Here is a 16,648-nt window from a genome sequence, read left to right as displayed (position 1 = left end):
ATAGGAAGCCAGATCATTTAAAAAATAACATTTAAAGGGATCAAGGTGCAACCCAGCCTAACACTCCTTATAAGAAGGATTGAGTTAGAAACTTACAAGCATCTTTTTCCCTAGAAGCAAAATGACAAAACTGAGACTGGCATTCTTTGGACACATCATGGGAAAGCAAGACTCATGTTAGGGAAAGTGATAGGCAGAAGACAAAAGGGTAACCTAAATATGTGATGACTGAATTTCGTAATAGAAGCTGCAGCTGGATGGAGCTGTCAGGGACAGGACATTTTGGAGGGCTTTCATTCACAGGGTTGTCGTAAGTCAGAGACAACGGGCACGTAACAAAAGTAAGAAACAGTAGTTGCTTATCCATGGCATTTTTATATAATTTAAACCCAAACAATTCCCTTCAAACCAGATCAGGAGTTGATTTATGATCAATAAAAGAAGTAAACAACTCCCCACCATAATTTGAAGTGCACTTCTTTTCCAAATCAGCCAACACACAACAGTGGACTAAGGAAAGGTTACTGCAGAAAAGTGCCTTTCCGCACTCATCGTTAGGAATTCTATTCTATTCAGGATATTCTTGACACTGAAAAGATTCCCACTACATGCCTAAACAGCACAGGCTAATAATGCCCCTCACCCCAAGCATCTAACTTTATAATACCTTAAACCTTTATAATACCTTTAATGCACTTGTCATGAGATGAAGTGGTGGGGAAGGTGAACACAAATTTTACATGTTCACTTGAAGAACACCACCTAATTTACTATGAGCATTTATTTAAACCTCCTTATAAAAAGAAAATATATTGTAGCTAGCAGGGTAGGCTCCTAGTGGTATTCTCAAGTACAGGAAGATGCCATCTACTACTAGTACTATTAGCCATCGGTATTAGAAATTCCTGAAGGCATGGCATTAATATACCAGGAGAGGTTAAGAAGGCATCCAGAAATAAAAATTTATTTAGAAGAAAACACTTGAACTGAATAAAGGATCCGATTGCAGCACAATCCTAGGCATATCTACTCAGAAGTAAGACTCATTGAATTCAGTGGGCTTTTCTGTCAGGTAAGTGCATAGAAGAGCCAACCTTTTTGTTGCAAGGATGACTGTACAGAAAATTGAAAATAATTCAAGTGTACTAACGATGCACAGAAAAAAGACGTGGTGGAAGAGCCACGTTATCTACTTAAGTGACTCTCCTAGAATAGCTGGAAGCATGAACTGGGCTGCCTTGCCGATGGTTTCTGCTTCTATAGCTCCCGAAAACAAATATCCTGGGAGGTCGGTCCTGATCCACAGAGCAGAATTACAGCCTCCAAGGAACTCCCCGCGAAGTCCAGCTCCTCCCTGTGAGGCGAGGCCAGGCTCCCGCCGCTGTTCAAGGCCACCGAGCCCCCGCACCCACCCTGCTCCAGCGCCCTCGCTATTTCATTATTTATTATTTCATTTCCTTTCTAGGGAAAATATGTGCTGGGCCGAGGGGCGGGAAGAAGATGGTGGGGAGGCCTCCAGTCTTGAGCCACGGGGGCGGCCCGCCACCGCAGCCAACGCCGGACGCAGGAGCGAGCCAGGCAGGCTGGGCGCTGCCTCAGTCGGGGACGGAATAGCTCTACAGCGCTGGGTGGGCCCGGAGCTCGCTCGCCAGCACAGTCGCCTCGGCGTGGACCAAGAACCGCCATGACGGGCAGGTAGGAAAAAGCAAACCGGCAAGCGCAGTCAGGTGTCCCGCGCACGAACGTCTTTGCCACTCTTGCCGAAGGCGGTGGTAACTGGATAGGCAGACGGACTAGGGCCTCTATTGGAGAGAAAAGCCCTGCCCAACTCAGCCCAGCCCTGTTCTCCCGCGATCAGCCCCTCCTAGCCCGAGATAGCCTTTGCACCCCCTGGGGCCGCCTTGGACCGCTGCCAGAGAGGCTAGTTAGCTGGGAGAAATGCACAGTGCGTCATAATGGGCGCAGTACTAGACACGGGACTCGAGAAATATGGGTTTCAGTCCCCGCTCAGCCATAAAACTTATTGGATGACTTTGAGTCTATCACAGCATTCAGCCCAACTTACTTCACAGGGTGCTTGTTCTGAGAATAAAATGCAGAGGAGAACTTGTAAGCCGCTCTTACTTCCTTGCAAGAGGAAGAAAGGTGGGGTATAAATGTAATAATGGTTAGCAGGCTTCCTTGCCTTGGCCAGAAAGCTTTGCTGTAGTGCACATAACAGAAGACCCTTTGCAGACTAATAGGGAATGTAGTGTGAAGGCACCAAACTATAGTTTAAACTACAGGAAAAACGAACCTTTCATTCCCCACTCTGCACATTGTTTTTCTTAAGTTCAGGGTCCATCATTGCCTAACAGAGCAAGCCTGACTGCAGAGAGAGCTGGCCAGCCACTGCACTGGCACTCTGGGCCATTGTAGGCAGTAAAGTACTGAAAAGAAGAAAAGCAGATGCATGGGCTGTTCATAGATTGCCTTTCTGTTGTTTGTGCTAAGATGTCACAGACCACTTACCTCAGAGGAAAACATAAGTGAGTTTACTTGGGAAAAAAAAAAGGAATTGATGTGTGGCAATGCAATGTATGAATAGAGAGCTTGCTTGTATGTGCCTGGAGCTCCTTGCCTCTGTAGTCAGCTTTCAGGAATGCTACTTTTTGCATGATTAGGGGTCCATGGTTCTTTTTGCATCAGGAGTTTGCACCAGAATAGAGAAAGGTGAATAGTTGTGGGAAGATAATAGGGGTGTCTTGCTGTTTGGGGTTCAGAAGACTTGTGGCACTTTCATGATTCATGATAACCTTTCATGAACAGGAATCCATGCTATGGTTATTTTGAAATCTGCTTTTCATGTGACTGGAGAAAAATGGCACTTGCAGAAATTAAGACAGTACAGACAAAAGACAAAATTCTCAACCTTATTGATAAACAGAAAATTGGTAAATCACCTGATCTAGATGGTATTGATCCTAGAGTTCTTAAAAAAACTCAAACATGAAATTTCTGATTTTCTTACCAAAATACCAAAAGTTTGTAAAATCCACCACTGTACTAGCACATTGGAGAATGGCCAATGTAACACCAATTTTTAAAAAAGGATCCAGGGAATTACAGGTCAGTTAGCTTAATGTCTATTCTGGATAAATGACTTGAAAGCATTATTAAAGAATATAGAGGGACAAGCCCTGCTGAAAAAGAGTCACCATGGTTTTGTCACACCCATCCGCAATTCAAAGAGGCTCGGAAATCAGTTTCTTGTTAGGGCAAATAGGTTTATTTACAATTGAATACATGGATCCATGGATGCCTAAGAAGGAACACCCCATGTTAAATTCCTTAGGGTTATATAGAAGACACAAAAGGGGAGTGAATACAATACACAGGAAAGTGATTGGATACTTTGACATGGATAGGAAAGTGATTGGATATATGTTACAGCATCATAAAGAAAAGGTTACATTTCATTCTAATCAGATATAACAGACAGGCTTTCTAAACTAAAGTTATCTTGAACAGGCCTGCCAGAAAAGATTACATGTATGAATTTTATAGGGTCGGGGAGATGCACTTTGGCAAACCCATAAAATACAAAGATTGCAATTGACAGTTACCCACTAATGGAGTCATTTGGTCTTCACCACCAGACACTGAGTCATCCTTTTTGATCTGTTTATGGCAAGGCAGTGAGGCGGGATGATAAACTTTGTTTTTCTAAGTACAGTTTTCACAAAGGTATGTCTTGTCTCACCTATCAAGAGTTCTTTGAGAGTGTTAGTAAGCACATGGACAGAAGTGATCTAGTAGATACTGTTTACTTGGACTTCTAAAAGGCTTTTGACAAAGACTCTTAAGCAAATTTAGCAGTCATGGAATAAAAGGGAGATGGAGTTCTCTTATGAATCACTAATTGGTTAAAGAACAAGAGTGGGAATAAATGGCAGTTTCTCTCAATGGAAGGATATAACCAGTGGAGTTATATCCTTTGGGAGTTTCACTGGGTTCTGTATTTCTATATTTGAACCAGTGCTTTTCAACCTATTTATAAGTGGTCTGGAATTAGGAATAATCAGTGAAGTGGCCAAGCTGGTGACACCAAACTATTTAGGGTGGTTAGAACCAATAGAAATTGTGCGGAGCTCCAAAGGGTTCTCTCCAAGCTGAGAGAATGGGCATCAAAGTGGCAAATGCAGTTCAGTGTAAGCAAGTGTAAAATAATGAATATTGGGGCAGAAAATCCCAACTTCAAGATCTGAGCTAATAGTGACTGAGCAGGAAAGGAATCTTGTGAGGGAGTGAACTGCCTGACAAAAATGTTGCCTCAGTTCACAGCTGCTGTGAAACAGGCAAACTCCATGACAGGAATGTAATTTAAAAAATAGAACTGCTAAGATTGTACTTCCTTTAATACAAATCTTTGGAGTGACCACACTTAGAATATTCTTCCTCTTCTATAACCCTCAAAACCCAGGGTCAACCATGAAGCTGCTTGGTGGGAGGTTTAGGACAGAAGGAAGTACTTCTTCAGACAACATATAGTTAAAATACAGAATTCGCTGCCTTAGGAAGTGGTGCTGGCCACCATTTTGGATGGCTTTAAAAGGGGATTGGACAAATTCATGGAGGAGGAGGTTATCAGTGGCTACTAGCCTTGCTGGCTATTTATTTTCTCCTTTACAGAGGTGGCATGCCTGCATACACAAGCTGCTGAGGCAGTTGGGCAGGCCGAGTTTTGTACACATCCTGCTTGAGGGATCCTGTGTTGCCACTGTGCAACTGGAGTGCTGGACTGGATGGACCATTGGTCTGATATTGCATGGCTTTTCTTATGTTCTTATGGAATACAGATACAGGGATTGTATCCCAGGATTAGCTGGCTTTTTGCTCACCTGCAACATTTCTTTAATTTTCCTGCCTGAAGTGTTATGCGAGGGGGGGGGGGTTCTCCCTGAAATCTGTTGCCCCCTTTCTACTGCACATACATCCATTTTATCTTTCACATCCAAACATTTGAGATGTTGTGAAAAGGCAGCAAAATATTCATTATTTAATTATATTTTCATTGTTAGGAAAGGAGAGAGATGTTTGTAGGGTTTTCTGCCTCGGGGCCTAAACAACTTGGCTGCCCTTGAGCACTACTGCTCAGCTAGACTGGGGTTTTGGGAAAGGAACTATTTGCTGCTCTACCTCAGGCAGTAAAATGTCCTGAACACGACTAGAGACACTTGTGAAATATGAAAAGGTAACTGAAATGGCACAGGAAATTATTTGGAGAAGGGGAACAACTGGGGCTACAGAAAGATGTGTAGATGGAATAACGTGTTCAAGGTTACATCTAACTTACTATTTAATCCTAAACATGTTTACCTAGAAAAAAAGTCATACTGGGTTGAATGGGATTTGCTCTCCAATATGTAGGACTGTAGTCTTACTCCTTGGTGGTGTGCTCAGAGCTGCAATCTGCCTTATCCACCTGGAGGAGAAACCTAGGGATAGATTGCTTTGATAATTTTTGAAAAACAGACAACCAAAAACAAATATAGCTATGCCAGTGCATGAGAACACTGATAATTCATAGTTGATGCATACCTTTATTTGGAATTTTTGTTGGTTCCAATACCAGTAGAGGCATCCAGCTATGCATTTCAGTACTTTAAGAACTGTATGATGATGAGGCTGCTAGAAATGTAATGTTGCATAATTTGGTGTGGATTTTAGGATTTCTAGAAATTAGAACCCAAGACATGTAATTTTAAGATCATTATGGAATTGTCAAGCTATCAACATAAAACATTTGAAATAAAATTAGGAGCCACTTTAATCAATGTCCTCCAGTCCTGTGGTTGCAATCCATCATCCTGTTCTGAGAGCAAGCAAGAGGTTAATTAGATTGTCTTGTATTCAATTTAAATTATAGTAATCATTTCTAATTATGCATATATATTTGCATACTTAACTAACATAGACAAATTTGTCTGTGGGTCTGAGTCCCAGATTTTTTCAGTACATATTACTCACAACAGAAACAAATGAATAGCAATTTATGTAATGTAGCATTAATAAGAATGGAGCTTTCCTTTGGATTTCAGTAGGAGGTGACAAAGTACTGTTGAGGGCTATTATTATATCTTTATTAACTCTGTGGGGAGATCACTGTGGAGAGAGGAGTTGCTTGTGTGTATGAAAGTACCCCACCTGTTGCTGCTTATATCATTGGATTCTATCATCAACAAATTCTGATTCTTTAGCCAACACGCCCCCCCTCAAATATAAGTAATTATTGTTCCCCCTACAATAACTTATAAAACTATTCTTAAAGAATGTTGGTAAGGATATTATAGTTTCTTCTCTAACTTTAATAGATTATTATATTATTTGGGTCTGTGGTTTCTAACTGAACTGTGATACTGGGGTTTAAGATGCATTATCATGGCCATGTGCACTAGCAGATAGTAATGACAGATTCATAAGAAGCTGAGATAGTTTCAGTTCTGTATTTGTCAGTAGAGGTGAAAGCTGCATAAACAAAGGGACTTTGGTCAAACCACTCTTTGGTGAAACATTCAGAAACGATTATTTTGAAAGATCGTCAGGAGAATGACGACTCCGGCAATCTTAAAAAAACCTCTGAGCTATGTTTTAGATGTTCAAATTTATGTAAAATCTGTAGTTTTATCTATTAAAAAAAACCTAGACCTTTTCCAAGTGTAATAATATTTATGGATTTTGGAACTGATATGTTGACTCATAATGCTTCTGATCACACCAAGCTATGTTTAGATTCTGGGAAAACTCTGCTATTTTCTGTTGCCTTCTGATGCTTCATCTTGTAAGATTTGCTGGATTTTGTTGCTTGCTCCTTTGCTAAATAATTAGTATATTTGAGAAATACAAGGTAACAATGATACAATAACAAAAGCATCAACAAATTCAACTTGTTTTACATTACTTATCTCAGGTTATGTATAGAATTTGAGGTTGTTGTCCCTGAAAACACCCTTGAAGTATATATTTTAAGCTATGTTACAGCTGTAAAATAATTTTTCAATTTGCCTTGTTAGTTATTACAGTTTCAAAAACAGGACTATGCACTTGGTGAGTGCAGGTCCGTATGTCCTTCATTAATGTATGTAATGAAGGAAAACCTTGTGTCTAAGAATAAGTCCTTGATTATTCCTCTGATAGAATCAGTAATGCGCTTTACGTGGGGCTTCCCCTGAAGACAGTCCGAACACTTCAATTGGTGCAAAATAGAGCTGCCAGGTTGCTGACGGGGACAGGGCATTATGCTCACATGACTCCAGTCCTCCATCAGCTTCACTGGCTTCCCATTGAAGCCCGGGCCCAATTCAAGGTGTTGATTATGACCTACAAAGCCCTAAACGGCTTGGGTCCTGGCTACCTGAACGAGCGCTTACGTCCGTATATGCCCGACCGCCCTTTGAGATCTGCGGGAGAGTCCCTTCTCCAGGAACCCTCCATGAAAGAAATTAGGAGAGTAAGTACCCGGAGGAGGGCTTTCTCTGCGGTGGCGCCCAACCTATGGAATTCACTCCCCAAAGAGGTCCGCCTGGCACCGTCGTTACTGGTTTTTCGGCGCCAGGTAAAGACCTTTTTATTTAAACATCATTTCAATTGTTAAAACATATGATCTGGCCGGGGCAACTTCTTCTTCCTTCTCTTTCTCCTCCTATATTTTTATTTTATACTGATAATTTTAATTTTGTATTTGTAAATCAATGTATTTTTTTGTATTTTTATATTTAATGGTAATTTATTATGTACTATTGTATTTCAATGTATTTTATCATGTTGTAAGCCGCCCCGAGGTTTCGGCAAGGGGCGGCATAGAAATGTTATAATAATAAAAAAAATAATAATAATTAGCTTTTCAGCAAGAGCCACCTCTCATACAGTGTATCCTACTTTCATTTTTCAGTATTGTGTTATAACCGTTCTTCTCACTGCTAGTAATACTACAGTTAGGTCTTTTTAGAAACAGTGCTTCTGTGTGTCATCAAAAATAGAAGAACTAGTAATAGGATGCCATGAACTGTTTTATTTTGTTATTTGAGATATATAATGGAAAATGGCTGTGCTAAATTTGGACACATATTCACAAACCACATACAGAATGAAGTACCTTTGCTCTGGAACCTCTTCAGCAATTTGGGGCAAGATTTGTGTTAATATGATTTAATTTAATAGGTGTCAGATGCCACCTATGTATTAATTTTAAATGTATCACTCTGTTTCCTTATATCATTCTTCCAAACTATTTCAGTCCCAAACTTTTGCATAATTTTTTACTCCTAGCTATAAATGTTTCCATAACTTTCTGTTGTATTTTAAAGAGCATAGGAGTGACTTTGATTGGCAAACTTTGAAATAAAAGAAAGAATCTAGAGAGAGACATCATCCTGATGCCAGCCATTTTACCAATGCAGGAAAGAGTCAACTGCTTCTGTGATTTGACATTAGCCTTAAGATTTTATATAGTGAATCAAAGTTTTATATAAGGAGTTGATTCTTTTGGAATGATTATGCCTAAATATTTAAACCTGGATGGCTCCAAGATCATTTTTGAGATTTTTTTTAGTCCCTTCTGCTTCTCTTCTGTCTTAATTGAACATAATTAGCTCACTATTTAGGTAATCTATTTCAATCCTGCTTTTTGCCGCATATTCAGATAGTTAGATCTTAATCTAAGATCTGGAATAGGAATCTTTGATTTTGAGAAGATCTGTAGTATATCATCTCTGTAAAATTTTATGGTGTGAACTTTATTCATTTGAACCCTGTGAATGTTTTAATAATTACAGATTGACTTTGCTGATGTTTGTATTGTTACAGTAAATAAAAGAAGATAATTGGCATCTTTTGTGTATGTGCATTTGTATAATTCAAAAAGCATGAAATCTGTGGCATTTGGTCTGACTACAGCTGTGATTTGTGAGTACAATTGTCTAATAAGATTATGAACTCAGAACCAAATTCAATTTTTGTAGGGTCTTGATTAAGAAAGTCCATTCAAGTCTATCGAAAGCCATAGGAGCATCTTAAGAAAGCAAAACAAATCTGATTAGTAATACTGTGGTGTTCATTGTTCACTGAAATGAATCAGCTGTATGTCTTCCAAGGATAAATTCTGGTTTGTCTGTTTTTCCCTAAGTTATTAGGAAATTAATTAGCCTTTTGACCATAATGGCTGCCATTATCTTAGTATCTTGATTTAGAAATGTTGGGAGCAAGAGAGATGGTGGACTTGGACAAGCATTCCCATGGAATACTGGCTACATTCTAAGTGCTGATTCAGAATTGGAAGATGAGGAATGTGTCAGTGAGGTGAGGAAGCTCAAGGTTCTGGGATGCAACAGCAGGAGGAGGTGATTATCTCAAAGCCAGATGCTTTATCTTGCTAGGCAGTTTCTGAGAATGGCCAAGCTGTACAGCCAATGGGAAGGGCAGCTGGGGAAAGACCCCCCCCCTTTGCACTTGACCCCATGGCAAGGCATCAGCAGAGCTGAGAGGCCCAATTGAATGAGGATCATGTGGAGAAGAGGCGGGCTCTTCTTCAGAGAGCCCCTCCTGAAGGGTTGGGGCCTAAGGAGAGAGTTCCTGGAGGTAATCACTAGATTGGGTTCAACAAGCTTCTCCGTGCATGCTCAGAGATCTGTTGTGGGTGATTTGTACTTGGAAGCAATAAAGAACATTTTGCAAGGAAACTGGACTGTGGCTACTGTTTCTTCAAAGGAGGAACCATGTCATGCTGTGTTGTAAGATGTAATTTATTTACTGCATGTAAAAACAGTAACATTAACCAACCAAATCAATAATACATCCGGCATTGGGAGAAGAAGCTGGATAGTAGCCTCTTCACAGGTCACATTCTTCACTCTCTTCACAGATAGGACTCTTCCTATCTTCCTTCTCAACCCAAGGCATAACTTCTGTACTCTCCCAATCTTATTGGCTCTGAATAACTGTCCTTTCTTTATCTTTTTTATTCCCCCAATAATTTCAAATCTTGTTAAACTCACTTTCTCTTCTTTTTTGCACAGACTTTTTCATTGTTTCTTTGTATATGTGTGTTCATACACATATTTAAAGTACACTATTCTCTCCCTTCCACCTCCATTTCCCCGTTTGGAATGTCTTAGTCCTCCCTACTCATCTGTTCCCTCTTTTTTTATTCCCCATTAGAAATAAAATAGTAATGGTCATGGTCATTACCTTAATTAAACATATCATAAAATTCCCTCTCATGAACACACATTATCCCTATTCCCAACTTCTGCCCTATTCCCATAATATATCAATATTCACATTTTATTGGTTCTAATGGTTAAAACTGTTGAATTGTTGAATTTTCTGCTTGCTTTTATCCCAACTTGTGCATGTATTTTAATTAAAACCTTTTATATTTTTATACAGTCAGAACAAGCAATTATGGGTATTAAGCACATTGCTTATAAATCATAAGATTATGACGAAGCAAACGAGAAAAAGTAGGAAATGATGGGGAGGTCTGAATCAGCCAAATAATAAAAACATCAGAGCCTTTTTTCTCACTTCTGTAATGTGATCTTTTCTTGGGTGGGGCATAAAGAGCAGTGTTTAGGAACAGCTTGAGTGAGTCTCTGTCCCAGCCGCAGGGAAAGGAATGCAAAGTATGTTCCTTTTTGCCACTTCTTGATATAGTGATAGTATATGCACTTTGGAATGAATTTCAAAGCCAAGCTGCTGTTTTCCAACACTTGTTTACCAAACTGACATGAATTTTGGTAGTGTAAAACTATTCTGCTGGAACTGTTCAAAGAAGTCTGACAGTAAAGACTTTATCTCAATTGTATTATTGTTATTGTTTATTGAACTGCCAAAATTCTACTAGTAAAGGATTTTGTTTCCTGCAGTGACTATTCGGTTTTATTGCTTGTGTGATCTTAGTGAATGAATTAAGAATGAGACTTTAAAATTCAGCCATTTGTTCAAATGACTGAATAAACTGCACTGGTCTAAGCTCCAAAAATGTTATTAATTGGATTTATTGAAGCAAGCAGCCAAGAATGGTATATGAATAGTTACAGAGCAGAAGGTGCTGTATAAGAAGGATGGACTTTGCATGTTCGAGTTAGCAGTTTTGAGAAGAACAATTCTGTGGAAGAAACAGATTCCTTGAAACTTCAGTGTTGCTGGAGGATTGCTCTTCAATTATCTGCATACAGTCTTCTTTCCAGAGAAAATGAATTCCATGACTGGCATGAGACTTCAGGGGCTAGCATCTTCCAAACTCTATCAACGTCGGCAAGATCGTCTCAGTGGTACTGTGTCACTCCTGAATGATGGGAAAGAGAGGGCAGCTGGGATATTTGGGTAGGTGATATGGGAAACCTCTGTTAGATTAATAATCTCCCACTGTTGGAAAGTTTCCTTTGGCTTCCTCTGAAGCAGGAAGCATGGAAAACTAAACAGGCTGAAACTACTGGGTTTGAATTTCCACTCTTTGTTTGAAGAAACAGTTTCTTTGATGCTGATATTATCACTTCTGAACAATAACAGGAAAACAGACACAGGAACCTTTGCTCACTTTGTGATGCTGTGCTGGCTAATAAGATGTTGTAAGAACCATATAAACAAAGGTCTATTCCATATTCTTATTAAATTTTGATTTAATATTTTAATTTTAAATATTAAATTTTGATTGAACTTCAATTAACCTCTAGAACAAACTAATACTTTACTTAATGTAACTGAGCTATATTGTGACTAGTTCTCTAAGTTACTGTTTTTCTTCTTTTTCTCTCTATTCAATGTATATAAGATGACCATATTGCCAAAGGAGTAGGTCAACAAACATGTTTGCAGTATGGAAGAAGCTGCCCTGTGGAAGTTCAGGGTTCTTAAAAGAACTGTGCTGTTGTCTGTTTTGTAATATGATCAAGTTTAACATTTACTTTTAAAGAGCAAAGTTGTTCCCATCCTCATGTAGAGAGGCAGTGTGGTGTAGTGATTAAGAATGTGCAGGACTGGGACTCAGAAGACCTCAGAAACATTCCAGAAGAGGAATGTTTCCTCTCCAGCCATGGAGCTCACTGGGAGGCTTTGGGCCAGTCACAGGTTCTCAGTCCAGCCTACCTCACGGGCTTGTTGTTGTGAGGATAAGATTATGAGGAGGAGGAGTTGAATCATGTAAGTCACTCTTGAGTTCCTTGAAAGGAAAAAGGCAGGATGTTACTTAATATAAAAAAATGAGTGAAGATTTTGGACTTGTTTGCCAAATACCAGTACACTATGCCACATTTCCAGCTTGTTCTGACAGTGTCCTTTCACTATATAATTATATTGAAACAATTTATTCTGCCCATTGTTTTTCCCAAGGAATTTTGAACTTTTCTGTCATCTTTTCTTGTCCTGGTTTTTTCAACTGTTCTTCATAGGAGCTGGTTTCTGGACCCTTTACCATCCTAGTCAGCTAGCACTGAGCATGCTCCACTTTGTGAGTGTCTATCTTAAAATGCAAGACCTAGTATTCCAAGTGCAGTCTGACTAACACAGAATATTCCCTATAGAAGGCAAGTTCCAAGGACAATCACTCTGGGGTTTCCCCTGAACACATTCAGTGGCAGTACAGATGCTGGATGGTCTTATATGCTGTACCACCCTTGGGTTCAGATGTGCAAACCTGTCTGAGCTTGCATGAAGTGACATGGAATGTTGAATGTCATGTGGCCCTTTTTGGAGAGAGTGTCTGCCTCCCATCTCATCTTTGTGGATTAATAAACATGACTGCCCTCAGAGAGTCCAGTGCCATCTTAATTCCATGGTATCACTGTCTGAGGGAAGATAGCCACTGGTGCGTCTTACTGCCAGTCCAGACTGCAGCAGTCATGTAATAAAAAATTCGAAGGGCAAGAGAGAAGGGACTAAGCTGACTAGCTACAAAGTAGAAGGTAACTATCAACTAGATATATTGTGAAGGTTGAAGTGAGGGCAGGAAGGTCTTGGACTGATGAAGGATCAAATAACCCACTTATTAAAAGACTGAATAGTTAAGACAGGAGTAGTAATTGACAGAGATTTTGTAGGGTTTACAAGGGACAAGGTTAAATTGTTGCTATCAGCAAATTGTACACTTTGTTTACAAGGGGCAAAGTTAAATTGTTGCTATGAGCAAATTGGTTCAATAGGTATGTATGTAAGATAATTTTACATTGTATAATGGCATCTGTGAATTTGTTTGCGTTTCAGTTTTTCAGTGGCTAGGTAAAAGACCTTGTTGCACAGATCTGTTACCATTTTTGTTTTTTAAAGTTTAACAGCTTCTGATACTGTAAAAACCTTCAGTGATTTCTAAGTTAAATTGATGAAGGGAATAGTCCTATGTATGTTTAACGTATGCATGCCTGATGTGGGGCAAGCTGAGGGCTGTGGGGCTTTTTTCTGTTGAAACATGCATAGGACTGCACCAGAATTCATTTAAGCCTTTCTTAGAGCATTGTAACTTGTGCTTCTGGTTATTATGATGGCATTTGTAATGATGAATGTCTTTATTTACCTTTTATCCATTTTTATGGGACACTTGATATTCTAATATGCTGTACTCCACATCTATTATTATCTAATTACTGTTAATTGCTCAGTTTCTTTATATTTTCTTCTGCATACGGATAAGATTGTCTGATTTTGTAACTCCCTGCTATGAGTTAGAAAAGCCTGCTGTCACTCTGGTGTTAAATATAATAAACCCTCCAGCATTTGACATTTTTAGATCATAGCAAGTGGGTGGATGGGTGGGAATTCAAGATGAATTCAAGATCTGTAAAGCTAGAATCCAGAAATGTTTCTGAGGTCAAAAGGAACAGAAGACAAAAATGTAGCCCAGTGTAGAAACAGATCATTTGACTGTTGTTGGGGGCTTTTATTTGTCCATTGGTGCCCTGCCATTTCTTGTATAAAGCATTCCTTCAATAATCATCCAGCAAATTATATTTCTAGCATAAAACCTCTCACTCAGAAGAAGGAGGCATCTACCTAGAGTTCTCTAGCAGTTTTGTGACTGAAGTTTTTAGGGTTTATCACCAAATAGCGTGATTTGAATAAATCAATTTTACCTTGCTCCTGGTGACTCTGCTCCCTTGCTGCCCCCATTATAGTATTACTTGGACACTATCCAACAGGGAACAACTACAGTACTAACAGAAATTACATTGAACTAGTGTAAACTTCTCTAGCACAATGCCAGTAAGATTAGCTGCTGCCAGATATCCTCATTTTCTTCACTTATTAACCAGCAGTTTTCTTTCTAAATGTGTCTCCACTTCTGTCCCCAGCTTGCCTGTGGTTTCCTGGACTGCCATATTTGACTGGAACATTCCTCTGCTATCCTTCTCATGAACTCCATCATCCTATTCAAGAAGAATTTATAGTTCTTTTTACTGGCCTTTCCCTCTCCCTTTTCATCTACACCTTCTCTTTCCCTTATCTTTTCCTCATATATATATCCTTACAATGCAAATTTTCCAGTATAGACTATACAGTGACTTTTCTAAGGTGCTTATCATGGTGCCTTGTTACCTTCATTCACTGTATGTTAAAGGTAATTTAAGCGGGCAACCAATTGCATAAATTTTCTATCATTGTCCTTTTGCCACACTGGTACCTAAATCATTCTATTGTGATTTTCACTGAATTCATTGGCATTTAGCAAGATTTCATTCTAAGGTGAAAACTTTAAAGCAATGAAATTGATTATTACAAATTATATTCCATAAAGTGCTAATACAATGTATAATATGGTATAATATAGTTGAATATAGTTACATGTACAAAAACAAACATGTACATACATACAGCTGGATCCAGGCTCAATGATACTTTTTGAAAACCCATTAAAATTATTGTAACTTGTATTCATCATTACTATTTTAAACACCATTGATCTGAGTGGGTCTTCTCTAAGTATAACAAATTGACCCAAATTTAAAGACATTTTAGTGCATTCTACTTTTCATTGTCCACAACACTTAGTGTTTAATAGCTGCAGATGTGACTTGCTGGAGACATTCATAATTATTTTGAAGGTTCAGCTAGTGTAGAAGGCCTCTGTTAATACCTGGTGGGGACAACTATAGAGAAGGAACACATTCACTTACGTACGGCTAGAAAAACCTTTCATTTTTTGCTTTGGGCTAGAAAAACCTTTCATCAGGGGCATAACTGTAAAATGCTTACTGAAAAGTAAGCTTTTGTACTCACACTCTCAGCTAAGTGTGAATAGTCTGTAGAGTCAAATAGACAATTTATACAGATAGCAGATACTTCCTCAATCTAGTGGAAAACTGAGCTTACCTGACATGCTGCGGATTTGATTATCATACAGTGGTACCTCGGCTCACGAATGCCTCAGTTCATGACCAAATTGGGTTGCAAACAAAAACTTCATAAAAATTTTGACTCAGGTCGAGAACTCCGCATTGGGTGGTGACTTCCAGTGGGCATTGGGTGACCATGATTGTGGCCATCTTTCCTGCACCAGCACAACCACGATCTCAGCCATCTCCCCCCCCCCCGAGCACACCCATGTTCACACCCATCTCTCCTCCCCAGTGCGCCCGCATTCCTGCCTGTCTCTCCCACCCTCCAGCGTGCCAGGATGATGGGCACATGCAGGGATGATGGGTGCGATCACGTTCGTGCTGGGGGGGAGGGGGGGAGGTGGCCACAATCTTTGTTGTTCTTTGTCACTTTGCTTCAGGTTTTTCTGATTGAAAAAAAGTTACAGAATGAAATAACCTTATTTACATTGAACCTTATGGGGAAATTTAACTTGGCTCACAACCAATTTGGGTCACGACCAGAGTCCTGAAACAGATTAAGTTCATGAGCCAAGGTACCACTGCACTTCATCAGTATATTTATGTGCTGGTTTCATCATTTGTAAGCCACCCAGAGAACTCTCAGATTATAGGGTGGCATAGAAGTAGAACGAAATAAATAAATAAATCACAACCATTAAATATCTCTTCAACTACTGTATAGCTCATACCTCCAATGTGACAGAACATAAACATGAACTTTGAACATTATGTTGATTTATTTGAATTAGGTAGCATTGATGACTTCACACTATGATCATGCCATTGGCCATGAGTTGACTCTTATTTTGATTTCTCCCCAGTAACATGTCAGATGCCCTTGCAAATGCTGTGTGTGAACGCTGTCGAGCTCGTTTTGATCCAACTGAACGCATTGTGAACAGCAATGGGGAGCTGTATCATGAAAACTGCTTCGTTTGTGCTCAGTGCTTCCGCCAGTTTCCAGATGGGCTCTTCTATGATGTGAGATCAAAATACTTCTGGCAGTATGGAAAGTTACTTGACTTTTCCCCCAACAACCTTTATGAAAAACTTGACCACATTGCTTTCTATGTTTGTCTCAGATACTTCTTCAGTTCTTCTCTCAGTGTCCTGGTTTGCTTTGCACCCAAGCAATTTAGCTTTGATATTGGTATCATTTTCTTAGGCAAGTAACTAGAGGAGCTTAACAATGGCTTGGCTCAGATGTAACACTGCAACAATGGTTCTATAGCCTTGAGTGTGTGCATCCCTACCATGTCCCCCTGCAGCTGCTTTCTTTTTTAATAACATCAGTTCAGCAC

General features: G+C 39.5%; 1 protein-coding gene across 2 annotated transcripts in view; it reads left to right on the top strand.

Moving 5' to 3' along the window:
* Positions 1-1,458: 1,458 nt before the first annotated feature.
* LIMS2 (LIM zinc finger domain containing 2) overlaps positions 1,459-16,648 on the top strand; it is a 37,437-nt gene continuing 22,247 nt past the window's right edge. Inside the window, exons 1-2 of one of the 2 annotated variants that reach the window (XM_044435535.1) lie at positions 1,459-1,695; positions 16,169-16,328. In XM_044435535.1, coding sequence (XP_044291470.1) covers positions 1,685-1,695; positions 16,169-16,328 — 171 coding nt within the window. In that variant the 5' untranslated portion in view covers positions 1,459-1,684. Of the gene's footprint in view, positions 1,696-16,168; positions 16,352-16,648 lie in introns of those variants that run through there. The other variant, XM_044435543.1, reaches the window with a different exon arrangement.

This window comes from Varanus komodoensis, unplaced genomic scaffold (assembly GCF_004798865.1).
Source record: "Varanus komodoensis strain SLA01 unplaced genomic scaffold, ASM479886v1 scaffold1, whole genome shotgun sequence".
Lineage (NCBI taxonomy): Eukaryota > Metazoa > Chordata > Lepidosauria > Squamata > Varanidae > Varanus > Varanus komodoensis.
The sequence above is the reverse complement of the archived record's forward strand: the minus strand, read 5'-3'. Positions and strand labels throughout refer to the sequence as shown.